This window comes from Tauraco erythrolophus, chromosome 5 (genome assembly GCF_009769465.1).
Source record: "Tauraco erythrolophus isolate bTauEry1 chromosome 5, bTauEry1.pri, whole genome shotgun sequence".
Taxonomy (NCBI): domain Eukaryota; kingdom Metazoa; phylum Chordata; class Aves; order Musophagiformes; family Musophagidae; genus Tauraco; species Tauraco erythrolophus.
Genome location: NC_141469.1, coordinates 7,262,860 through 7,290,471, shown reverse-complemented (window position 1 = coordinate 7,290,471; position 27,612 = coordinate 7,262,860). Strand labels below are relative to the sequence as shown.

The following is a 27,612-nucleotide window of genomic DNA, read 5'->3' as shown; positions in this document are numbered from 1 at the left end:
AACTATTAGCAAATCATTATCTCACCGAAGGATAAAATGTTCTTTCCCAGATGAGCTAGCCATGCACAAATTTCAGTGCAAATACTCTCCTGTATACCAAACATTATGTTTTACATAAACATGCGAATTGCCAACCATGCTTTATATACTGCACACAGTACTTCATCGGGTCTCAGCCGAGACAAGACATACAAATCAGCTCGCTTAGGGAAAAAGGAAAAAAAAACCCACACCCCATCTCTGGAAAAAAAAAAAAAAGCATGAGGGGAACCAGATCTGTCTGAAGTACTAAAAAGGAGAGTAGGGAGAGGCGGCGTAACACCACAAACTCTTGTGGCTGGGCACCGCTGTGCCGATGAGTGATTGCCCAGACGCTCGCGCTGCCCTCGTTCCCGATCTGCCCGAGCACATTCTGCACGTACGAGGCTCTTGCGAGACCAGCAGTAAGCAAAATCCCATGGGAAGTCCTGTGTAGTTAGTTATTTCCTTTCCGGTGATTCATCTCGTTTATCCCAAACACTGACATTCGGAAAACATTCCGAATGCCAGGTATTTCCTCACCTTCCAGCCACCTGTGCCAAACACATCCTCAGCACCGATAAACATGTGTAGGAAGGTGGTGATTCCATATTACCCATATTGGACGAAGGCTGAGTCTCTTTTCCTCACCCACCCACACAAAAATGTTCACTTTTCAATGAGTGATATAAATTAACAGATCCTACGCATCATTCCAAGAGAAACTTCAGAGGTTCATCTGAGGCCTTAATCACGCCGCGATTCAATTTGACGGCGTCCCTCACTTTGAAAATTGCATTTCACTGTAACACCGTATCCTGGTGTGGAGCTACGCAGAACTCCTTCAGAAGGAAAGGCCATCCAGCAGAGTCAGCCCAGCGACGTTTCAGCCACAGATGCTTTAACTACCACAGTGTATTTTCAAATTACACATTTCTGATGGGACACATGCATTTTTTGGTGGCATCTCAGAAGTTCAAAATCTGAGGGCTCAGTCTCAAGGCATGATTTGTTGAGCACCTTCAACACCTGTTGAATTCAATGGGAATTGAACACACCCTGCGTCCAGCATAACTAAGCATAAAAGGAACATTTTAATTTAAAAATTAAAACCATGAGCTTTAGCCAGTATAGGATTTGAAGGGTCTACTGTTTGGGTTTTTTCCTCATACACAAACTTCACTCTCTTCTTTTTTTTTCTTTTGGATGTCTTTACTCCCAAAAGCCCATGTCTCTTTTTAGGCTACTATACAGGATTGGATCCATCGCTTTTAAAAGATGTTAAGCAGAAAGCCTTTCCCTTAAGTTTGGAAGATCTTTTCCTGCATGGAAAACTAGATGTAAAGAAGATAACACATCCTAATTTGTCAGACATCCTTTTTTTCCCTATATCTAAGGCCTCTCCCACCTTTACTGTAGATGCTCTTTACTAAAGAGACAAATTTTTCCCAATCTCTTAAAAGACTATTTACCCTCCTGTACACCGACAATGGAACGCATCCTCACTTCTTCTGTAGTTGATACCTTCCTCTATAAGAAAGAGAGGAGTTTGGCGAGGTTTTGGTTGTTTGGGGTGGTTTTTTTATTAAAGTTTATAGTTTAAATATTCCAATATCTGGTAAACAAGAACATGCATGTTTTGGAATACATATTTTAAGAGTCAAAGGCTTTAGCTGATTCGAGCAACTGTGCTGCTGTAACGACACTTTTTGGCATCAAACATGCTCTCATGTGAGCCAGAGCAAATCTTCATTGACTTCCTTTTTTCCCCCTCTCATTCTCTGTGTTCCCATCGAGAGTTATTGCAAAGTGAGAAAGATATTTTTTGCATTAACTATTCTACTTTGACTAAGAACTAGTGAAAGATTTACGAGTTTCCCAGATTCCCACTTTACTATCCTGTAAGCATGGAAACTGATAACACTATAGAAACAATGCCAGCCTTCGCTTTCACCATGACCTGCTTTCCACCAATTTAAAAGCAGTCAGTCCCATTAGTTTACTTCTATAAGCACACTTGTCTTAAGAATATTGTCATCATATCCAGAATATTCAATTTTTTATTACTTCTAACCAACTTTAAATTCAGAACAACTCAACACTTGATTTCAGTTTCTGCTTAAAACTTCCCTCTCTGCTACTGCCTCCGAAATGGTAACAACAACATAATCTGACCGGGGCTTAGACAATAAAAGAAGGTCCCTCACTCTACTGGGTTTATTTTCCTTTTTATCACCTACTTTCTGGAACAAAATATTTCTCCAGTGAGGACACGTTGTCTTCATCCCTTGCTCATTCCTTTTCGTGAAGTAAACTCCAAGGATTTGCAGACAGACACACCCCTTCCACTTAATATGTAAAGTAAATGATACAATTTTTTTTTCCCCACGCGGGTCTAATAGAGACATCAATCTTTGCATTTATAAAGGTAGGTGTCCTTCCTCTAGGCCAAGAAATGTTCCAGCTACAACCTTTCTTCTTTTCTGTTTGAGACAATGTATAATTTAAAAATTACAAGACAAGCAATTTCCTATCAGACATTGTCCATGTGATTTTGTTCTTAATTGCACTAGAAAGTGCTTTGAGACTATTGCTGTTTTCTATTACAACAGAGAGCAGCCCGTAAATACGGAAAACTTAATCTGAATCCCAAATTAAAAGAATAGAGCACCCAAGTTTGTAGAAGGCCCATCTTTCCTAAAGCAAGCTGGCTGTAGCAGCATCATGAAAGCAAGCAAATGTGACCCAAAGAATTCACACTGCTCGCACTTTAAAACATCGCTTTTAAATACTTCTGGTTGGATCTTTAATTAATTGTACTTTGTAGAAAGCACAGTGAGAAATCAAATGGATAAAATTTCTCAGCGTCAAGTATAACAGTGAAAACGCTCTAGGACAAAGCTATGCTCAAACTGAACAATCTCCAAGTGAAGACATCCCAGTTATATAAAACCATAAAAAAAAAAATCATCAGTTTTATAAAAGTCGGATCTCCTGCAATTTTGCCCAAAATAAAATGCAGAAACACTAGAATAAACCTTATAAAAGTTTTGATGCACACAATGCTGTTGTTTTAACCATTTTTATTGCTTTCAAGGACTAGAGACTTTTCCTACGTGCCTACCAGTGCTCCTTGCTAATGCTACAGCATCCGGAGGTGCCAGCGAGGCCAGCCGTGCAGCACAGCCCAGCACAGCCTCCTGCTGAACCATGTCTGGGGTCAGCTGCCCCAGCACAGCCTTCAACAGAAATTTCTTAGAAGAAAAAGGTGGGGGCAAAGACAAGAGCAGTTGTGACTGCTCCTCTGCCACACCAGTGAAACCTGCTGGTCTGCCTGTCAGGGCAAATGAGACATACGGTTGCTGCAGAGTTGTCCTTGAAGCAACCAGATCTACCCTGCGCGCGGCTTGGACACACTGGCTCAGCTGAAAAGAGGTTGAGGTGGTCCTGGAAAAAGGCAGATGCCTTGAGGGCAGAGACAGAGCCAAAGATGTTGCCTTAGAGGGAGGAGGGAATGATCCTGGGTGTCAACATCAGCTCTGAGATAAAATCTTGCTATCCAGACACTTCTAAAAATAAGTATCCCTGAAGCAGACCCTCAAGCATTGCTGCAGAGCACTACTTCAGAAGGGCCTGGAAATGAAGATCGAACTCAAACACAAATATTTCCAGAAAGCTGATGCTTTGTTTGATCTATACTATTAGCATAAAAAAGCTAACTGTAGAGACATTGCTCTTCTAATGCACTTTTTTTTCAACATTAAACTTCACTTACATATGAGAGAAGGAAATTGTAATTCGCCCTCATAAATTATCTTCCATCTTCTCTCACATGAAACAGTGGGAAGTAATCACCCTATTTTGCTATCTTGATATATCTTTAAAGGTACTCATTAAGAGAAACGTACATCCAGCAGGTGAATAGAGATAACTGGTCATAACTGATGACAGGCAAAAATATACAAATATCTGATCTGGAAAAAGGCCAAGCTGGAAGCCAGATGCACACTGAACTCTCCTCTTTACTTGCTGTTTATTCGGCTCATGTCAGGATGATTCAACGCATCTTTACACGCAACTCCCTATTCATACAGCATCTTCTAGTCACAAAACCAAGCATTTTCCATTTCTTTTTCTAAACAAAGGGTAGAACAGTGGAATGGGAACTTGCCATTCAACAGCGGAAACTATTTGTAAAGCTGGGAAGCTGGAGACACTGGGAAGAAAAGGCTTTAATGAAACTGGCCGCTGTGCGTGCCAACTGTCAAGACTTTTTATATATTCTTCCAGGGAACACTGACTGAGGCTTTTTTCTGTGTTTACTCTTTACATCCCAGTTTTTATAATTCTTTGAACAACGCAGAAGAACAAAATCCATGAGAAATACTGCATTAGGAACAGGCAGGCTTTTCTTCCCCTGCAACCAGTCTGTAGCTGCACTCAATGACCCATTAACTTATTTTTGGTTCTGTACGAAGCCAGCACTGAGACATTTGTGACTCATTATCAACTAGGCACAGGAATTCACCACAGGAGCCTCAGCTGATCCAGATCCAAAGGAAATCCCCATATGCTCAGAATTTCTGAAATACAAGCATTACAGTTGTTGCCTGGTAAGAAGACAGTTTCCATACACAACGGAGCATGTGTTTATATTTATGTTTTTGGAGGCTTGTAACTCAGCCAGAGGCAGATAAATTTTCCCAGGGCAGCAAAAGTCTATCACTGACATCCAGGTAAAAACATCGTACTGTTTCAAGTCACTACTCCAAACCGTGGAGGCAGTAGAGCTGTGACAGTTTTCCAGACCAACATTTACGCCTGCAATGCTTTCCATTATTGCCTTTTTTTCATTATGGGATCCCACATTCTGCAGCAGAAAGATGTGCTACGCAAAGCAGCTTTGCTCACTAGGCAGCTTTCATTCATTCATTCGTTCCCAGAGCACAGTTTGTCCTGTGCTGTGGAAGAGGAAAGCTCTGGCGGCTTTGACTTTGGTGCCCGCCGTGACACAGCTTCCCGGAACGAGCCTGGCAGCTCGCCCAGACACCGCTGCTGCGTACGGCAAGGTCTGACCCCATCCCTTGGACTTGGAGCACTCACAGCAGTACCCTCAACAGCCAGAGGTTACTAGTAGGCAACGCAGCATTTTACAACTTACAAGCATTTAAGTGATAGCTAAAGGAGAAGTCTTTCCTGAGAGCATATCCCATGACCAGTCAGCTGAGAAGGACTTTCAGCATTATAGGAATCACATGAATACTCCACAGTCACCTTCTCTTTTGGACCAAGACAAAAGTTTATCTTATTTTCCTGCCCTTGTAAACAGCACACGGAAAGATGGGGGGGCTGAGGGAAGCACATCACATTTTCCACTCTGCCATGGAAAAAGTATAAGGTGACTAGGTAATTAAAGATGGTGCGATAATGCGTACACTAGGGCTGGCTACAGTGAGGTGGAAATTTTAATTCTGGTATTTCATACCTTTTAAGAGCTCAAATTGGCAACCTTAATAACATTCTTTGAATTTTTGAACTAATATAATTACTTTCAATTAATCAAAATGAGGAAAGAATGAAATATCTTTTCACAAGACACTGCCATGAACAATATTCGGGGAGCAGAGTGGTGACCACTAACGTACCAATGCTTATTATGAGTGCCAGGCAGCACCTGACAAAGTTTCTCCTTCTACCCAGGACATGAAAGAATTGTCTGACTTCCACCTCTCTCCATGCCTCCTGGCAGTACATCCTTAATGAGGCCACCCGTGATAGAAGGCTCACCCTGGAAGAGGCCCTTCCCCTGGCAACAATCCTCTCATGGAGATCTTGCAGGAAGGAAGCCCCAGATGGTATTCTGTTTTCTGAGCAGAAACACAGAAATCTCTCAAACATTCCTTTTCACAATTCCCCCCACCACTTTGAGAAGACTCAAGGGAGGATACCTGGATGATGCTTGAATTCAATTTTAAAACCACAATGTTGTGCGCCGACTCCGTGGCCGTTACCATGGAGAAAATTTTACCTCTGCTCCTGAGTACTTGTGTGTGTGCTGAACGAGCTCGGCTACGCAGACCTCATCACTGACTGGCATGGACCGAAAGTGAAGTTTGAAGATCTCTCCGCGAGTGGCTGCATCTGGCAATGGCACGTAGATAACTCTGTCTATTCGTCCTGGTCTCAGCAAGGCCTGCAAGGAAAGCATCACAGGAAAAGGTACAGCACGTGCACAGCGCATCAAGAAAGTAAGAACCATGACTTGATTAAAACCAACAATGCCGCCAAATAACCAACGATTTCAGCAAAAGCAAGAAGCTGCACAAGAACCATCAGGCTATGTGCAAGAGGGGTTGTTCTCCTGTGGTAGAATGCATCAGCCACTGGAAAGACAGTAAGGCTGCTCTGCTTGAGAAATACCAGTTTATGGAAAAAAGGAATCATAAAGGAACCATAGTCATTTTCCTAAAATAATAACTTCAGGCTTGTTGCAAGGTGTGCTGGAATGTCAGTACTTGGCAGAAGGACAGGTGGCAACGGACACATCCCAAGTTCAGATCTTCAACCAAGACAACGAGAGGAGAAAAAAAAAACGTTTTTTGAAGTGAAGCTTACATTCTGGATTCCTGTTGCTTTGTCTCAAATTATTAGAGCTGCATATGCTTACAGAAGAGCAGACTACTCTGACAGTTTTTTATGCAAAATAAGGTAACAACAGACAGAGGCCAGTGATGCTCAGCTTCAAAAAGAGAGAGAAAAAAACATAGACCTGCAAAAGCACTACAGCACCTGGTCTTCCCTTCTCTTATGCCACAAGACAGCTGAAAATTCAGCGGATGAATACAGTTACAAGCTAAAGCCCCAACTTTGCAGTTTCATACACGTATACCGGCCCTTGCACTTTGGTTTCCCAGGGTTACTCACATTATATACACACTGGGGAGGCAGAAGGGTGGCAGAGCAAACTCTGGGCAGCAAAGATCGACAACGTAAGAGGGGACAACGGCCACAAAGCGCAGTGTGAAGGGTTCACACTGGACGGGAGGAAAAAAAAAAGTCTCTAGAAGAGAAGCACAGCCTCGGGGCAGGTCATCGGAGAGGCTGCGGAAACTCTGTCCTTGGGGGCTTTGCGGCTCGGCCAGACGAAGCCAAGCCCTGCCCGACGTGGTGCTGGCGACAGTCCCGCGTTGTGCGGGAGGGGGACCACGGGGCCTCTGGAAGCCCCTCCAACCAGCGTTTCTGGGACTTTATGCTCTCTGGATGGAGTACAAAGGTAAACATCATCTATATATAAAACAATTATATCCGATACACAGGAAAACCCAAGATCCTAAATTCATGAAAGCAGAGGAAGCTCATTGCCTTATATTTCTAAAAATCTCTAACGTTTCTGAAAATCATCTACAGTTAAAAAAGTAAACACCCTCCCAGCCTTTCTTACTTGACATTTGAAAGAAACAAAACCTGTGCATAGCAAATGCACGTAAATAGTATTTAAACTATTTTTTAAAAACTGAGCACTGTTTATAAGATTCAACATGTAACCTAAATTGTTTTTATGTTATGGTTCTCCCTTGGGCAGAGTAGTTTGAGTTCCAAATGACTAGAGATATTGCATGGCTGCCCTGGGCTGTCAGCCAATAAGTCTTTTCCCAGCCTGATCATGTCAGTGAAAGTCACGCTGAAAAAATAGTAGGAAAGAGCTTTCCTTCCTGCACAGCGTTGATCAAGTTAACACCCTTCCTAGAGTTTCTTTAAAAAGACTGTTGTAGTGCTTCAGAGTGGAAAAATGTACCCCGAATGTTTAGAGATGTCGTGTTATTTTTAAAACAGAACATGAAAACTCTCTGCAGAAAGTGCATGGCCCTGCGGTGTGTTGCATCAAGCTATGTAAGGAAGGCTCTACTGGGAAGACTAAAGGTCCATATCCAGCCTGGTACCCTGTCCCTGGCAGTGGCCAATGCTGGATCCCTACGAAAGAGAGCGAGAAGCAAGTCATCCACCGATGTTTCCTCAGCAGACTGTGCTACTTGCCACAGCACTCTTGATATATTCACCGAAGAACTCAGCCCACTGATGGTAACTCAACCAGTGTGTAATTCAGCATCTAAATCATGTGTGTATCAGGATATTGCCATTTTTTGCCAACATACTTGAAAGAGAAATTTGCATGTTTCAAGACTAGGCTTGGAGGGAGAGGAATTATACTGCAATTGTGTTCTGCGTGCTCTTAAGGAAATGCCCATAGCTAATTCTATTATCTAGAAGAAACAAGAAATGTTCACATGAGTACGGTGGTGTGCCTCTCTTAAATCAAGACGGGTTTAATCAGAACGCCGAGGTAATTAGAACATTTTCCAGAGCCAGCTTAGCTTCACACTCATGAATGACCATGGCTGTTGTGCAAATGGGATGGGAAAAACGCTTGATGCCAATCAACTGGGAGCAAGCACTGCCCTGCGCTGCATCGGCTTTCAGTTCTGAGATACAGTCTCCTAACACAACGGAGCACCACGCCTGCACAGCACAACTGCAGACGTAAAAGAGCAAATATATTTTTTTTTTCTCAGTTACTAAAAATTGTATTTCCTCCAGTTTGTCCCAAATGCTTTGCATTTTATATATAGTCATAGTTGGAGGCCCAAGTTTTAAACACGCTATCATTACTTTTTGCTACAATCAGGCCTAGGGACCTTATCCAAGACGGCCAGATGTGCTGGGAACTGTACAAAAAAAGCACAAGTCAGTCTCTGCAGTGCTCATGGCTTATACAGACGTAGACAAAAAGGACAGGAGAGAAAATATTCTGTAACCTCACTTGAGAGAAGAGTCAAATTCCCTCCAGCCCCCAGACAGAAAAGCAGATTGAACTGAGAGCTGGTCTCCACCAGCCTTCCCAGCTGGACGGAAAATGTGGTGACCCTGGGAGACCCCGGGCACAGCCTGACTGTTCCTCGTTCTGCTGTCACCACCCTTGTCCCTTTGGCAAACTACCGGGCCCCTCTCCTGAGGAACTAGAAGTGTTCCGGTGAGAGCCCGTAGGTGGGCTGCAGAGCTGCTCTGCTGCTCGCCGGTCTGAAAGCAACTGGAGAGCAACGGCAAGTCGAGGCCATTCTCATTTGCAGAACATCACGTTGCACTCTCAGGCTTTTGTTCTCTGCATACATCTCATGGAGATACTTCTTGGTTTTGGCCAAAATAATTGAGGGCTCAGAACTGAGCTGCATGTAGGGGTTGGCAATAAGGGAACAAGATATGCCCCTTGATGTTTTTGCACACTGAAGTTTCCTCTGGAGGACAACAAGCTCTGAGTTGCTTAGAGAAGCCTCCTGTGGCTTTTAATGTGGATGCCTGCAGCAGCGGTGTCACCTTTAACACCCAGGCCCCAGTCATGCTTACTTCTGCAGCTGGCAGGATGCTGCGTTTGATGGACGCTGGCACCACCTTTTTCCTCAACGCTGCTTTTCCTACAGACCTAGAAGTTATTTCTCTTCTCAGTGGGGTGTTGCGTGATGCAGGCACCACCACGGGGAGGGTTTTGGAGGTGGGATGCTCCACACGTGCCATGACTTTCACAGGCCATTCCAGAAGATGGAGCTTCGATTGCAATTTGCACTTTGGAAATCGTGAGGAGAGTGATAAGGACACCCAGGTCACCTCTGGACCAGCCCAGCTGCCCACAAGGTGCATTGGCAGCCAGCGCTGACCCGTCGGCGGGGCGGGAGGTGAAGCCTCCTGAGATTGATCCTCACTGCTGAGCATTGGGAGGAGGAGGAATTCAGCAGGAGAAGGCAGTGGCTTGGCTGAGCAGGAGGAGAGGCAGGTGGGGGAGGGTGAAGAGTTGAAGTGGGGCTGCAGGTTCAGGCAGATATGAGCTGCCGGGAGTACAAAATTAACCGCTCGCGGCTGGGAGATGCAAAACTGATTTGAGGCTGGGAGCACACAGAAGGTGGGAAGTTGATGGGGCCAAAATTAATTGATGTGTGTGCAGAGCTACATAATTCACTGATGGTGAGATGTGAGGGTTGCATAATTTATGTAGGCTAGGAAGGGCACAAAATTAAGTAATTGGGGTTTTGGTAGAAACCAGAATACTTCATACCATTAAGCAATTCTTTTGCAAGTTTATGTAATTTTTTTGTTGTTGTTACCACAACAGTTATGAAAGGGGTCTAAGTGCACGCACGCTGAAAGGTTATAGTGGTACACAGATACAATATCCTTCAGGGGAGCACCAGGAAAGTGGGATAATCGTCATGTAATATCATCAATAGCAAAACCACATTTCCATTAAGAAGAAACTGTTCCTCTTTTCAAAAAGAAACGCTTAAATTCTTTGGTAATTAAAATAGAGCATTACTTCAAAATATACCACTGGAAAAGATAGCTGGTTCAAAAATGTCTATTTTGTGTGCAATTATGAAGATAATTATTTCAGGAAAGAAAACTTAAATAGGTAAACCCAGGAAAATATTTGTGGTTCCTGTTAAGAATGGACTAGAATTAACCTTACTTAGGGCTCTGCTAATTTTCCTCCTCCTCCTTTCCTTTTTTTTTTTTTTTTTTTTTTTTAAGAAAGCATCCATCTTTAGTCAGCTTTTTGAAAGGATACTTGGCCATTTCAGGAACTACATTGTCAAACCGCACAGTTATAACTGCCAGAAGCACACCCAGCTGATGAGCCTTCTGTGGGATAGAAAAAACAGCTTTCCTACTGACATACTTCTACAGCCGTGCCTAACTCACCAAAATCATTCTTAATCAGATATTACAACAAAATCTCATACATACATAAACAGTGCAAGAGGGTAACCTGACATTAGAAAAAATATAATTCCAGAAACATGGCAAACTTGGACAAAACTTTCATTAGCAAAATGTTTCTTGCATAGCAAAACGTAAGCTGCAGAGTGAATGGCATATGGGGTGTGTAAGAGAGAGCAAGTAGGTTCAGCAGGTAACAAAGTTCATCTGGAGAATCAATGTTACTGCATGTTCTCTGCTGCAATCAATCTCCACAAGTAGGAACAGATTTTTTTTTTTATATACTAAATTTAAGACATTTCCTTTCAAGTAAAGACATTTATTTTCATGCAGAACCTAAAAAAAAAAAATGCAACTAAAAGTTTAATCCTGCTTTTGGAGTCCATTGGGATTAGACCACAGATGAAAATGAGAGGACTGGAAATAACAGAACAATCTGTCTCCTTCGTAACTAAATCCTTCCAACTTAAATTAACAATTGCTATTGATGAACCCTGGCTGTGGTCCCTACTTACACAGACTCCTGAATATCAGAGGTGCTCTATATCTTGTAATCTAATTTAATGCAACTTTTTTACTTTCATCATTAAACTATGTGAACATATGCAAGGCATTTTAAAGTCAGTCATATTCTTCCTGTAGTCTGTGCAAGCAGTAACTGTTCGTGAGATCCTTTCAGTGTTTTTGCCCACACGTCGGGACAGATGTGTTGCAAGAGTGGAAAATATTAAGGTAAGAGATAGGCTGAGGAAGTGAGTTTGTCAACAGCAATGAAAGGGCCTTCTTGTGCCATCACATTTATCTCTTGCAGGAATGAAGTCAGCTCCCGTAAAGGTGCTTCTCCTATGCTTTCGAGGCTCACCTCGGTGCCTGATATTTTCGTTCTCACCCTGTGCCAGAGCAGGTCACGCTCCCAACGCAACAGACCAGGAAGCCCTTGATATTTTAGGATCTTGGAAAGTTTCGAGTACGGGAAGCTCATCCGTCCTGTTTTCTAGACAGGCTACTGGAGGCTTTTTGCAACATGGATTAATTACTAAAATTAGAAGGTGCTGAGGGGAAAAGACATATTAAAGTATCACTATTAAGGGCTTAAAAACCACAGTCCAGTGGAGAGCTGAATTTTATTGTTCCACAAGGTTTTTATTCCCCCTCCATCTGGCATGAGCTGCTTCAGAAGGTAACCTCGGATTCCTCTGTTTCAGGTGACAGGCTTATTTGCTGTGTCACAAGCCTGGAGTCCTGTAATTACAGACTCCCGAGTCAAGCGATATCACTTTTTCCTTGCCAAGAGCCCCTTTCCCCACACTCCTCCTCCTCCTCCTCCCCACCTTCTTCCGTCTGTGCCAATGTCTGTCACCACCATCAGCACATGCCAACATCTCTAACCAGTTCCACTCTCTGATGACTTGTTTGCTGGTCACCACCCTTGTACTTCTCCCAAGATCTGTGCAGATTACTCTCTGCTGTCGTTACACAACATCTATGATTCCTCTCAGGGTGGAGCAGTTTGCTGCTTTAACCCGCAGTATATCCACTACTTCAAAAACTGCATTTGCAAACGGAATCTGATTAGATATTATTGGAAACTAGCTCCTACAAAACGTCGCAGTCTCCTATTATCAGTCCCTACGCAAAGGCTTCACCTTCCACACAGATTTCTAAAAATCAGGCTGTCCAACCCTTCCGTCACGTCAGTCTTGCTCAAGACCTGGAGCATTGTGCAAGTTGACAAGAAAAGACATGATAGATTTGACAGCAGGTGTTCAGGAAGAATGCGCACGATCGAGTGGCGGTGAGCACAGCGGGAACGTTTTACTCAGGCATTAACCAGAAGTACTAATTAAAGGCAGAGAACAAACACATGGTTTGATACACCGACAAACAGTAAACCAACTTGAACAGGGAAACAGTTTATTCCATCCAAGATGAAGCGATACAGAGAGTTAACCATCTGAAAAACAAGAATGCAATCTGCTCTCCACTGCTAAGCAGTGCTTGCATTGGATTCATCTGCTCGCTTTGCTTGTCCTCCACCTCTACTACCATTAGTTAATTCTTTTCCTTCAGTCGCTGATTTTTACCCGTATCCAGTTTGTCTCCTCAACAAGAGGGAAACTTTTCCGTGTAATTCAATGTATCTTCTGGAACTGCTCTCTTGGCTGGCTACCAACAGGAACTAACACCTTCAGCTAGTGCTACAGATCAATCTCTCAGCGAAACACAGTTTACCTTACAGTTCCAGTATGCAGAAAAATAACAAATTCATCTTTCCTTATAAAATGAAACGTAGGGAGAGAACTGCCTTGAATCAATAGAAACCACTGGTGTCACTTGCTTGAACGACATACCCTGCTTCTGCATGTTTCACAGCGAATCAGTCATTTCCACTAACGGTGGTGATTTTAAACAGATAATGAGCATCATTTAAATAACGAAGTTATAAACAGGCAGCGTTAAAAGCGCTTCAAGAAAGCAGAAATTTCCAGAGTTGATGGGAAAGCATATGGAGCCTCCACATGGCCAAAGCATTTAGAGCTGCTTTTGGTTCTATTTTTCTTCCCTGACGTCTGCTGTCAGGCATGGACGAGGTCGCACCGTGGGCTGAGTCCCCAGCCACCGCGCCACCACCGCGCAATGCCCACCGGCTCGTGTGTCCCAGCGCCCAGCAGTGCTGCCTGCAGCCAGGCATCTGCACCACAGCCCTCACCTTGCTGCCAAACCATGGGGTTTCGGGATGCTCCAGGCTGGAGGTAGCTGTGCCTCTGCCTTTGGGAATATGGCACCAAGCGTGTAGCGCCAGTAATTATTCAGCTGCCTTATCTTGCCTATACAGCTCAGGGAAGAGGCTGCTGTGCCCTCCTGCCCCCTCCAAAGCCCACCTCCCAGTGGTCCCTCTGGCAGCACGGGCTGCACTCCTGCGCCAGATGGCAGCCGTGGTCACGCATGGAGAAGGGGCAGAAGGGAAGAGGGACAGGTGGCAGGGTTACCGCCTCTCCCCACCTAAAGAAACTGCCTGTGGAAGCAGAAAAACTCTGCAAAAAGCCAGGCTTGTACTTCCAAACCTGCACAAAGCTGGACGCACCAAAATATTCTTGTCTTTTTAATCAGAGTAATATCAGTGTCCCAACTGCTGTACATCAGTCCTGCCACTGACAGAGTTTGATTAATATAGCTAATTCAAGGGGAATTGTGGAGAAAGAAGACTTGAGGAGACTTGTTTCGTTGCAGCAATGAGGCCATGTAAACACAACTGCGAGGAACAATGTGCTCCTTGGCCCATGCAGACGATACCAGAGCACGTTTTTATGTGGTTTTGTTCAGATAGGATTAAAATATCTCAAGAAACCAAGTTTCAATCACTTCTCTTGGCAGAAACATCTGCAGCCAGATACTCTGCAGCTGCAGAACCAGTATCTCCATGTTTTTTTCCCCCTGATATTTCAAACAGTAAAATTGGCCAGTTGGCACAAATTACTGCAGTGCTCATTGGGAGCCAAGCTTTGCCCTGGCCTCCATCTATAAAAGTCTAAACCTGTCAGTAACACAGCACATTTTCAATGCAGTAAAAGCAGTGCAAATCCAAGCAACCCTACTGATACAATTCCAGATACTCCAGTTTGGCACCACAGAAATTCATCTCCAAATCAAGCCTCTTACGTGCATTCAAAGACATGGAGGCACTGGCAGGGAATTGGGCTCTCCTCCCCACTGCTTTGCGAATATGGTCTCAGAAAAAACTGAGGCGATTTACAGCAGATTCCCCACGATCTGCCCATGCTTTCAGGACACTCAAACGCATGTTTTCACATCACAAACTCTGTTAAAACCAGTGCCTGACCTTTCTTCCTCTGCTTGTTCAGCTGCAGCTGTGCCATCCTCTCCTTGCGCCCGTGCTGAGTGGCAGAGCCTCGGCTCAGCGCTGCAGCACTGCCTTCCTTTGCAAGGGGGATTTCAGGGACAAGATTTTGTTCTGTGCCCGTGTCCCATCTTACGCAGCGGCACGCAAGACCAAGGATGTCCCAATTTTTGGCTACTTTCCTGCAATTTTAGTAAGGAGCAGGAGCGCTGGAGTCCTTTGCCACTTGCTGGGTCTCACAGAAAGGTTTTGATGTGGACAAGGCACTGGAACTCCCTCTCTTCTTCTCTAAATGTTAAGCAGCTCTTCCTCCCCCATTTTGAATAAAATGATTTTTAGTAAAGTTAATTTTAACTGAAGAAAAAAAAATAATCTATCATCAGCTAATAAACAACATAACACACCCTCTTCAGTGTATGTTTACATAAGAGAGTCCTCTGTGCTCCTGTCTAAGAGGTGCAAAACCTCAGGAATGTCAGGTTTTTTTTTCTTTTCCCTCTTTTTTTTTTGGGGCGGGTGGGGGGTTTTAATAAAAGAACCCCTTTAGAAAAGATAACAATTACATGTAATGGAACCTGGAACCAGAATCTTTTGGCAATTAATCACCCAGGAGCCGTTGCAATCCTGCAGGCTGTTTCTGACAGATTTTGAGAGCTTTACAGGAATCACTCGGATAAGATGTGCCTGGGCTGGCTTCTGACAGGGACTGATCATGTACAAAGTGGATTGTTGGTTTGGGTTTTTTTTTTTAGTTTGTATATTCATACACACACGCATATATATATATACACACTGAGAGACGTGCACTCATATATGCATTTCTATAGGAGTCTGTCTTTACATACATGGAAAAACTGCAGAACTCACTTATTAGCCCAGAGGCAAAAGAGAAAAAAAAAAAAAGAGAGGAAAAAAAAAAAGCCTTTTCTTCCTCTCAGCAAAGTAGAGCTATCCATCACTTAACAGAGATACTTCCTGTTTTCAAGCAGTTGGGAAGGCATGACTTCCAACCCAAATACTTGGCTTGGCAGACTATTCCTGTGTTGACAGATGCTTTTATAACCACTTCATTCCACCTGAAGTTTCAGTATAAAAGGAGGTGGGTTTTGTATTTTTTGTTTTGGTTTGTTTTTTCTGAAGGAGGAGAAAGGGAAAGCAGAAAGGAGAGGAAAGAGAAGGAAAAGGAAGGAAAATACCACAATTATAACAGCTGGATGACAGAGGTTAGCATAGCTCTGACAGATGTTACCATGTAACCTCAAAATGACATGTTAGGGGAAAAAAAAAACACCAAACCTGCTCCTTGTAGGAAAGAGAATTTTGAACTCCTGCCAAAATATTACAATTCTCTTCAGAAGCTTTTGAAAGCTGTAAGAATGATCTACCACATAATACAATATTTTCCACACATAAACTATGCCTTTACATTACCATAGCTGTCTGATTAAATTACCAGCAAGGGATGAGATTCTTTTCAGAGACACAGCTTAGCCCCAAATGACAAAAATCCACAGCATGTCAGCTCCACCAGGACCTGCCTTTTAACAGTTTTTCATCTTCTACGTTCTGTTTCCATAGGATTCATTAACGGGACACATTGTAAACGCTTCTTGAGACTGAATACTTCGGGGTGTGACAAACAGCAGTAAAAACGTGTTGCACACAAGAAGATGCATTTGTAAAGCTGCGTGATCCATTTTCTATAACCTTTTGTCATATCAGATTCTGTATTGCTTACACCTGGTTACTTCAGTGACTACTCTACCACAAAAACCTTGATGACTTTACCTGGCTTGTGACCAAACTTTACAGACCTGTCTAAAAAACTACAGATAAACAAAGTGTAAAAGAAACGTTCACGACCCATTTCTTATTCACAGGTATGTGAAATAAGCTGCTTCTATATATAGAAAGAAGAGATCAGCAGAGAGGTAGGTAACATGAATGAAACAATTCAGAAACAGTTTCAAAAGGAAATCAATGACTTTCCATCCTTACAGCCAACACTGTAGCAGAAAAAAAAAAAGATAGTTTCTGGTTTTCATTATTTGAAAGATCTTATTTTACTACCATGGCTCTGGAAGACCATTTGAAGCAATGAAGTAGATACTGGTCACAATAACTGTAAGCTAAAGGAAAAGTCATTCAATTCGTAGAGAGAATAAAGTCACAATATAAGAAATACCACTCATCTGTACTTGAAATTGGAAACCAACATGATCTTGCCTTTTTAAAGTCTGTCTTGAGACTTATATTCCAAAAAGACAGGGAGTAAACCAAGCAAATCCTGCTTTAACTCCCTCTCTCTGGGAGGTACAGCCCTCCTGCCCCTTTGTAACTAACACATACTGGGTACAATCCAGTTGCCAATACCATTTGAGACCCGCCACCCAAGGTATCTTAGATACCTCCCTGCGGCTGGAAGCTATTACCAATGAGACTTTCTGCCAGCCCAGGGGACAGCTGGTGGCCAGGCAGGAGCCTGCGGAGCAGGACAAATAGCACTGGATGTCTCTGTTCAGGCCCCTCCAGCCCAACCATGCTTTTGATATAAAAACAACCAGAAGACCCAGCATAGGTTTTTAACTCACTACTCAGCAGTTCAGATATCTGAACACCAGTGAAGCCTTCTCCCCCTTCCAAAAAACGCACTCCTAATCAATTTTTAGTTAAAAATTGAGGAGGAAAAAAAGAAAACAAGTATATGCAGTAGGAAAGAAGCCTCTAACCAGCATCTGGCGCATGCGATGAAGCACTGCTTCATATAGATCGTCTAGCAGCAGACACACAACATGAGTCTTTAAACAAGGCCATGCAGCTAAGGTGCCTTTCTGGGGTCAGACAAGCAGATCAGGAAAGAAGACTTTTTGAGGAAAGCCAGACGTGGTCACTGAGGATGCCACTGGCATACCAGCACAGGTGACATGGTTCCAGAGATTAAGAAAGCACGGGTAATACCAAAGAACTGCACACTTGAATATAAAATCCCAGATAGCTACATGCCAGGATATTAATATAGTCAAGACATGGGCTAATTAAGAACAGTGGTGCACTGGCTGGGTCAGAAGCCAAGATACTCTGCTTGAAGAAGAGGCCCCGGCAGACATGCCTTCTCTTATTACTGCAAGCAGACAATCACTGACTTCCTCCACCCGGATGCAGGAAGACAACCTGGTGGTTTTCTCCCTCATACCGGCAGAAACCACTTTACGTGTTGATCTTAGAAACTTGTGGGTGGTGTTGAGTTTACATAAATTATAGTGCTTACTGCAGCTGCCAGTTGCAAGTGACAGATAGAGCCTGGACTCTGAGATTAAAATATGTGCTTTCTAGTCATTAGGCCGTGAGCAGTGCTGATAGAAGTCCTGAAATCATTTTACAGGTTTGCCAAGTGTTTATAGCCCCTAATAGACATGAAACATTAGATGAAAACCTTTGGTGCCACCCAATTCACATTTTTTCCCCACATCGCCATGAGTTCCCTCAAACATACGCGAGACTGCTCATCATTGTCCATCTGGCTTTCTCCTTGACTGTCCCCAACTTCGTGAAGTCACCCATAATGTTTCCAACTCTAAGTACTTGTTAATGGAGAAATTATTTAGGTCAGACCCTTTTACATGTTGTACAGTCAGCCTGAAGGCGTTCCTGCCATGGCAGACAGTCTGGCATCAGATCTGGCTTCATTCTTACCGCATATCCTAGATATTTCCATCTTAATTTCTGGATAATTTAGGAGATTAAGTCTTGTTCAACTCCCTGACGAATCTCAGTATTTGTTATAAATTCATTCCATTTAATACCTACTATTTCCCTGAGGCGTTTACTTTCAAAAGCTTTTAGACGTCTGTCTGTACCTTTGGTGGATTTCCAGCTTTCACATCCAACTGTTAAGGTGGAAACAAAATTTCAGTAGAAGACTCATAGATTGGTTTCAAATTGTGGATTATCAACACCTAAACCTTCTTCATGTTGGTAAATGCAGCTGCTGTCTTGCTGATGCATTACACTATTTCTTTCTGGACATCCTATTCATTCACATCTTACTGCCACACAACGTGAAGACGTCTGTTTTGCATACAGCTTGTTTTGGTATCACATTATGGGAGTTGAAAACTACTGTGGTTCTCATTATGCCTATTTGTTTTTAAACTTACCTTTCCTGACCTCCCCCTTTCTTTTGTGCATGAGTATCTGTTGGATCTAGGTTACCTGGAAAACAACCTAGCTGTGGTTCCTGTTAAGTAACATAATGCATGTTCCACCTGAGTCAACTTTTTCTCTCCCCCTCTTTCCCGCTTAAACGAACAGTGTCTCCAAATGGCAGAGGTGAAAGATTGCACCTCTGCTTGATACCATTGTCTGCATAAAGGAATATTCATCCTGTCAATGCACACTTCAGCCAAGTAAGCTGCACCTTGATCTAAAGCCTTGATGAGGCAATTACTTCTCTTAACATATCCTGTCATTTCAAGATGTTAAAGACTCAATCCTGATGGACACAGTCAAATACTATCTTTAAATCTATGAGTATAATCTAGGTTACAAAACACTGGGGGACGTGTTTTAAATGAGTGTTTTGTTACGGTGGGGATTAAATCTGATCAGCACATCATCTTCTGTTCTACTGAACTTCAGCTGATCCCTTTATTCTGCCTGAAACAGCACAGGAGAAGACTTTTTTACCAACAAAAAAAAGCACAGCATCACACTAATTACTACAGTAGTTCAGAACATCTTTAATTTCTCCTCTAATTTTTTGCCTTTTTTTTTTAATCCCCAATTACACTTTTTCTACTGACTCCATACTTTAAAAATTAAGTTACTTTTACCAATGGCTTTTTTCATTTTCTGAGGCTGTATTCATTTATAGCTTTCCCTGTTTTTTGCTTTCGTATCAAGTCCTTCCCTTTATGCCATGAGCTTTATGAGGATATGATGAGGATATCTGTTTAAAGATCTTTTATTTGCTAAAATTGATAGATTATTGCACTGGTCAGTTGTTTAGTATTACTATTTGTTATTTTCTTCCCTTTTTGTAATAAAGATTTGGTTTTTTTCCATAGTAGGTCTCCTGAAGTGTATAAACATAAGCTGGTAAAGTGTTTTCTTATCACCTTTTTAACACTTCTTTATGTTTCTTTGATAAAGGCATCCATGAATCTCTTTTCTCTTTTTATACTGCATTTACTTGTGGTATAATTTATAGAAATTGGTTTTGTCCCCCTGAAAGGGTATGCTTGAACAGTTCCTTTGCACAATTTTCACAACTTTTACCTACATAAACTGACCGTGATTTATTCATACTTGAATGTCTGGAAAGCTGCACTTATTGTGCCAGCTATAAAGCTGTCAGGCAGAAAGGACTAAAACAAGACACGTTGAGCTCCTGAGGTCAGTCTGTTTTTCGGATAGGCTTCCTTGTTAAGTGTTGTGGGAGTTTTACTCTTCTTCTTCTTCTTCAGTTTACAAGTGTCCAGATAGGTGTGAGCTTTCTAACCAAACAAGCCTACTCTTCTTATGGAATGCAAGTTTTTGAAATCTTCAGTAATTCGAAAACATAAATACTGAAGTTAGTGCCATACGTGAGCTGCACTTTTTCTCAGCTAATATAGTAGAAGCATTTCAGTCCTATCTTGTTGCCAGTGCCACAGAATCCCACTCTTCAGCACTGAGGAACCGTAACGTATTAGTCAAGCAGAAAAAATACTTGATGGTACCATCATTTAAAAGCAGCATCGTGTTTTTCCTACCATCTTCACTGGTGAGTTACTGCTCATTTGCAAAGTGGAAACAGGAAATATCTTCAGTGTCCATAGCTAAGGTCTTCCCAGAATTTAGAAGTGTTTGATCCTGAAAGCTGAGTGACTTGCTTGGGAGTCACTCTGAACTACTGGATTTACCTTGGGCTCTAATCACTGTTTAGAAATAGATTTGAACTCTAGTCAATTTAGCGTAACCATTTGATTACTCCATCTGTCTTTCTGTAGTAATACTCTCGAGCTGTCATGTTGGCATGCAACGTATCATTTAAGACAGAAAATAGCACAGAGCAGGATATGGTTTAGGAATAATGTGCCCAGAGCTTGATGTAGCCCAAGGGCAATGTGGCTTGTAAGGAGACACCTATTTCCATTTTCTATTGATCTGGATTTCCTGAAGCATTTGCAAATTGCAGGAACTGTATCGAGACATTTCAAATTTAGATTACTCTTGCTTCAGAGAGACATCAGTACTCAAAGCTGCCCTCTAAGGAAGAGAAAACACAAATGATTGCCCTTTGAAAACGGACAACTCTTGAGTTCTAGGGTTAGGATTTATCAAAGGAAACTAAGGAAAAAAAAAATCCTACTTCATGCTAGTAGCTACATTTCTCACACTAAGAGCTTCAGAACTACTGAAATTTCCTCCCACATATTCTGTAGCTTTCAAAATTATACTCATATTCATTCTTCAAGTTTCTGAATCCTTAAAGCCATGCTTTGGCTGAGGGCCAGAACATGCAGGATCAAACAGAGAATTTCATTTTACTCAAGCTGCTCTGCTGGAAAAATCAGAGTTTCAGATTCTTTCTGAGGATGCAAAGATATAACCCTTTGGTACCAATAGCGTATGCAAGCAGAAATTAGCCCATGGGAAGTCTATGCCAGGAAATTCAGCTCCTGTCATGATGAGCACCAGAATCAAAACAGTCACAGAAGCTGGAAGAATTGCCTGGGTGTTCCCTGAAGGCTTGCACATATCCCTGAAACCCAGAGCTTGCACATACCAAATCGCAGCGAAGAACTGTCACTGGCTCAGCCTGTGCAAAGGTACTATGGGTAAACTAAAGCAAATGCACCCTCAAAACAAGTTCACTCTATGGACTTAAAGGGAAAACAGTGGACCTACACAGCAGATGAAAGTCCTTTTCTCAGCCACTATCACTTACCTAAGCAACTCCATTTTGAATTTCTCACAAAACAGATACCACCAGGAGTGAAGCACCTTGGTCTAAATTTAGTAGAGGCCACAGCATACTCACAAGATGCCACTCACTCACACACAAGGAACTACATTTGATGGGGATAGGGCCCTGGTGTACAGTAGCCAGGTCATGCTCAAAACATTTAGCATCCTGGAGGGCATGTGGGAATGGGGACCCAAAGAAAGAAAGAAAGAGAGAAGAAAGTTAGGAAAAAAAGAAATTTTATCAGTGTTTCCAAACACTAAATGCCACAGTCATGATAACTGAAATTGTGAGCCTGGCAAAAGTGAGATTACCAGAGAAAAATGGGGGCACAAACGAAAAATAATGAAATACCATTCTGGGCGGCCTCTCTACTCTTAAAATAGACTTGACATGAGAAGATGGATCGGGCTAACATGAAACTGATGGAATCTATTTGTAAGATATTTGACTTGAATGAAGGAAAATGTTTCTTTTCTTCATCGTCTTTTTCAAAGGACTGGACCTTCCTTCCAAATTTTGAAAAGCCTGGCATTGCTGGAACTTGGGCTATTTATAACACCATTTTACTGTGGACTTCCAGGCAGCAAAACCGTACTTGGCTATGGAGCACTCTTCTACACTGAATGGCAGAAGCTCCTCTTCTTGAAACTGTACAACTAAACAACATACTAAGATTTCTGAAGAGAAGGTTCCTATCTATATATGCACACAGCAGATGATGACATTTCCCAGCAGTTCCTCTTTTAATCATTATCTGCACTTCTGCCATTTTTTCAATGCAGAAAACAGGAAATATTTTGCTTTTCAACAGGAATCACTACAGAGATTTATTGGTGCTGTAATTTCTGTCACAAAGGGTGCTGACAATGAATCAAATTCCATTTTTTAAACACAAAAATGCAGATAATTAATACATAAACTGAAATAAATTATTCTCCAGACAGAGCTGGGTATTACGACTGTCAGATTTTGATGCAACTATGACTCCTCAGACCTGCTCAAGGAAAGTTAAAAATTCAGTTGTTGACACATTATTCAAATCTCCCTTAGCAAACACATTTGGCTTAGCATCTCTTTTTTGAAGGCTGATGTTTTAAAAACAACAGTTGTATAACAAAGAACACAGTTTCAAAACTCAGGAATCTTCCGTTCTTAAACTGTTAACTACAAAACCACCAGCATTCAAAAGAAAGCGAATCAAAAAACTGCCACGCTACAATCATCTGCACAGATGGGTGTTGGGGTCTGCACTGGAGAACTCCTTCAGCAGCATGAACAGTCTCCAGCAATGGCAGTATCACAATCTCTGTGGACTTTATACTCATTTCTGGTACACCTGCATGTAGACCAACACGAGTGTTTCATAACTCACTCAAGGGTTTCAGAATTCCCACAAGATTTATTAGCCAACACAACAGTTTTCGGTCTCTCTGAGTGCACAAACATGCACAGACAAAAAACTTCGGGGTGGGAGGGGATGGAAGTGGAAATGAATCTCAGAGTTAACGCTGCTTTTTTTTATCCCACTCTGCACATAGGAAACGCTTCCAGACAAATCCTCAAAGTCCTTGCACACAACGCAGAGCCTGCTCCTGTTGCATAGTACTTCATATTTTATTTCCTTACATCAATGCAGTCCTTAGCCAGACAAAAGCCTGTTCAGCTACAGCTGTGCATAATTGCAGGGCTTTGCTCCGTGAGCAATCCTGGTCCTGGCCCTCTGCCTGCAAATCACGTTGACCAAAGAAAAGAAAACATTTATCTGCAGTAGTTCAGGTTGCTCTGAAGTGTCCTCTCCAACACCACGCTCCACCTGTTTATAAATTGCTTGGATTTCATCATGGGGCATCCATGTCCCTCCTCCTGCCCAAGAAGAGGTCTTCTCAGTTCCGTATCCAGAAACCTACTCAGCCAGGCTGAAGGGAAACAAGCCACGTTCCTGCCTTCCCCATTTGTGCCAACACAACAGAAAAGTGACTGGAGGAGAGAAAAGATGAAGGGTACTTGGGAAGGATGGGACAAAGGTGATCTAATACAAAAGCCTGCACCCGGGAAAGTAGTAAGAGGTACCGTGCTCCAAATGCAATGCAGCCACTTGGGCCTTTTAATTTCATTTCCTAACAACAAATTCCAAGTAATGGGAAGGATCAGAGCCCACCTGCGGAATGGGACATTTAAGCCACCACACGTTGTCTGGGCAGATCTACGTTAGATGGGAGATATTTTTAACAAAGGAGATGGAGAGGGGCTAGGCACAGGGACTGGAGGGCTACTCCTAATTGTAGCTATGCCCTTGCGTGTCCTTTTAAATCTAGTATGGAAGCGGGACTTTAAAGCATTCGCTGAACACAGGAATAGAATGGCTGATGGCTGAGTCCCAGAAGTTTTCCCAATTATTTATTTGTATTTCAGATCTGACATTTCCTTCACAAAGAAATGGCCAGTCTCAGGTAAAACACATATTGGAAATAGATAACACACACCCAGAAAAGGAGATTTTGCAAGTGAATTCAAAATGAAAATACTTTAATTTGCCAAAAGGTCTTGTGGACACATCTTTGTCTATAGAGATCTATGAAAAGACTGGTCCTTGTCTCAATTATTCACTTTTTTTTCTTGAACTCAGACTATAAATGCCCAAATAATCAATTTTCTAAGAACTGGATTTGAGATTATCATAATTATTGTTATAATGTAATATAAACACTACTGCTTAGAGAACCATGCAGACAGTAATACACACAAAGTCAGCAGAGATGGTTCTGATCCATTACCAAAAGCTACCTTACTCAAGGAAAAACAGTAGGAAACAATTTTTCTGCCATGTTTACAATAATCACCACAAAACTATACTGAATTTATCAAAATGAAGGACTATTTCTCACTTGTTTTTGAATTACAACTCGATAAACCTGGAATAAAATAAAAAGTCTTTTAAATTTCTATTAAGTACTATATCCTAGACGGATGCTAAATTATCATGATACAGCTGATGTTACTGTTCATATTGCTGAAATGAAATTCGAAACATCACCAGTTATATCAGAAACAATTCCTTTAACTTCCTATTTGTATTTTCTTTTAAATTAAGACAGGCTATTGGAGTATCCCAAAAGATTATTTTTTTTTCCAATTAAGTATTTCCTGCTGTTTTTTCTCCAAGTTTTCATTCTTGTGAATTTCAGTGAAGCAGCTGTAAGAGGTAACAATTATAGCAAAAACATTTAATTACCCAACTAGCTTTTAAACAGTACCTGTGGGCACATACAGTCCTCACATGAAGTTACTTAAAAGTAAACCCACAGGAATTATTGTTAAATAATGGTACGGTTATCAAAGAAAATTATTCTCTGTGAGTCATTTCACATTAATTACAATATATTATTTGAAAGGTAACACAGATGCAGTTTATTCCGCAGTGCTCCTCGGAGAGTTTAATGAGTGGTCCCATTAGGAACCATAGGCAGGAACTGGACTGACACAGCTCTTGCCTGCACCAAATCCACCCCGCATATACCGGAGCCTACACTGAACTTGGCAGGAATGGACTGAAACAATAAAACTAATGAAAATCAGTTACAAGAGGCTACAAACAGCTGTAAAATATTTAGAGAAAACCATGGAATTGAAGACCTCACCAGATTTCTAAATCCTGTTTTCTAACACTTAAAATACCCACTCCACTTTTAAAAAATCTCTCCAAACGATGGTTTGATTTAACAGTACACTCTAAAAATCTGAGACTTAATCCAGAAAAAAACGCTATTCAAAATGCCATTTATAACTGAGAGAAGAGTAACACTTAGCAACATTTATAAATGTATAAACTAGAAAAGTAGTTGTTAATCTGTATGGTTTTCGCTCTTCCAGTAAGAAACTGGATCATACACATGTTTTTTTGAAGACAAAAACCTCTTCTTCTACAGCAGCCATCATTTTAATATGAGATTTAATAACACACATAGCTTTTATATTACTCACACGTGCAATACCATGTTTGTGCGCATCGAGCTCAACTGGAGTGCTGATAGCTCAGTTCTATGAATTAGACTACCAAGATTTCTTTTTTTCAGAGCTTCATAATAACCTTCCATTACCTTCCCAAATTCTTCACTGATGAGTCTAGCGAAGGCAGAATTACTGTAACTATGTACTCTTACACTTATTAAGACATAAGAGCCCCAGTTTTCTGTTGTAAACCAGTGCCGCTCCACTGTTGTCTTCTGGCCCTTTGTTAGTATCTCCAGCAGCAGAGGCTAGTCCCAGAAATCAAACAGTGGCCAGTGGCTTTTCCGTGATATGAATCAGCAAATTTATATAACCTCAAAATCGTAAAACTTAGGTGGTTGAATCTTACTCGTTATCCCGTCATCAAGTCCTTTTGGCCAGCAGGGAATTCCAGAATTCGGAAATTATCTCTAACTCACAGTGATCAACACATAAGAATTACAGACAGCTCTATTCTGCCCCAGGGAATTAAAGCCCGAGTTAAAGAGCTTCCTTACCAAGGATTTGCAGCTAAAATGTAAACCTGCACTAACTGTTTCTACCACGCAAGAAAAGCACCTGGAGTTAGAGCCAGACCATGGAGAAGAGAACAAGAGAAAAGTGAGAAAAACAGAAGAGCAAGAAGAGAACAGAAAAAGCCACCAAGAAGAAAGTCAAGAGAGAATGTTTTCCAATAAGATATACCAAAAGAGCCAAAGATGTCAATAGGATTCACGCACACGAGCAGTTCTTGAAGGGATCTGCCATAATTAGCACTGCAGTTTGACAGTGAATGGAAACGAACACCAGCAGTTAGAGCTGCCCAGAATTTGCATCTCTTCATTTTCTGGAGAAGATTTTAGGCTAAGAACTTCCAGGTCAGAAAAGCAAGTAAAAGACTCAAATGGTTATATGGCGTCTCCTTGGAGTTCCTGCTTGGATATCGCAGTCTTTTGTGGAACCATGTTCTTCAAGCATCCTGGCCGAGCCGCGTCCCTGGGGATGCAGGTGGCTGTCCCTGCAGCTGTGCCCCCACGCAGTGGTGCCAGGCAGCAGCCGGCTGCACGTCCCCTGCACGCAGGCTCCGGGGCACCCGGCACTGACCGAGAGCGGAGGGGTGAAGCACCCAGCAAGCACGGTAACGGCGTTTTCAAACCAAAGTACTTCCTCCAGTGAACTAGGTATCTCGTGTAAAAAACCCCAACTGGTTAGTAAAGAAAATCCTCATTTCTGTTAAAAGAAACCAATCAGAAATATTGATTATTCATATACAAAATTTATCTTTCTTTTCTTACTACAGGAGCGTCTTCAAAAAGTTATCTGACACGAGGAAAACAAAACCTGTTTTTCCTCCATTCAGATGGCTCTGGATATTTTGTCTATCCTTTGATAACTTTGGGTGAGATAAAGAAACTGCATCAGTTCTTTTCCATGTTAAAGGCAACTATGAACACAAAGTTAAGCTGTCAGCTTTCTAGAAATAGGAATGGTTAAAAATTCCACCTTTTTCTATCCAGGCTAGCCAAAGTCAGATAATTTTAGAAATTATTCTTGATAATTTTTTGGGCCTGGAAATTATTTGCTGATATTTTACTGGAAGAAGAAATTGTTTCACGTTATTCCACATTAAGACAGTTTGTCTCTTAGCACAGAAGTTCATAGAAGAAAGCGCAGCAGTTTGGTACATAAAACCTGACCTGTATAACCATAAATGAAAATTAATCTGAAAGATGAACAGTGTAACAATGCCTATTCTTGAAATTCCTCTGATAAGCACATACTAGAAGTCATCCAGGGAATATGCCCAAACTTCTCTACTGTCTAAACATGTTACCCTGAAGTCTCTACTATCATCTACACATAACATACAATGATGGCTTATCCTTGTATAGTTCGACACAACATTAGAAGTAAGACTTAAGAAGCCAGCCAAATATCCGAGGCTAAATCCCTAGCACATTAAAAGTCTATTTACTATTGCCCATAATTGCCATTTTATACATAAAAATGCACAAGGAGATCCATATGGATT

General features: G+C 41.9%; 1 protein-coding gene across 1 annotated transcript in view; it reads right to left on the bottom strand.

The window, feature by feature from the left end:
• AFG2A (AAA ATPase AFG2A) overlaps window positions 1-27,612 on the bottom strand; it is a 195,823-nt gene that overhangs the window by 32,194 nt on the left and 136,017 nt on the right. Inside the window, exon 15 of the mRNA XM_086612562.1 lies at window positions 6,047-6,211. Coding sequence (XP_086468688.1) covers window positions 6,047-6,211 — 165 coding nt within the window. The remainder of the gene's footprint in view (window positions 1-6,046; window positions 6,212-27,612) is intronic.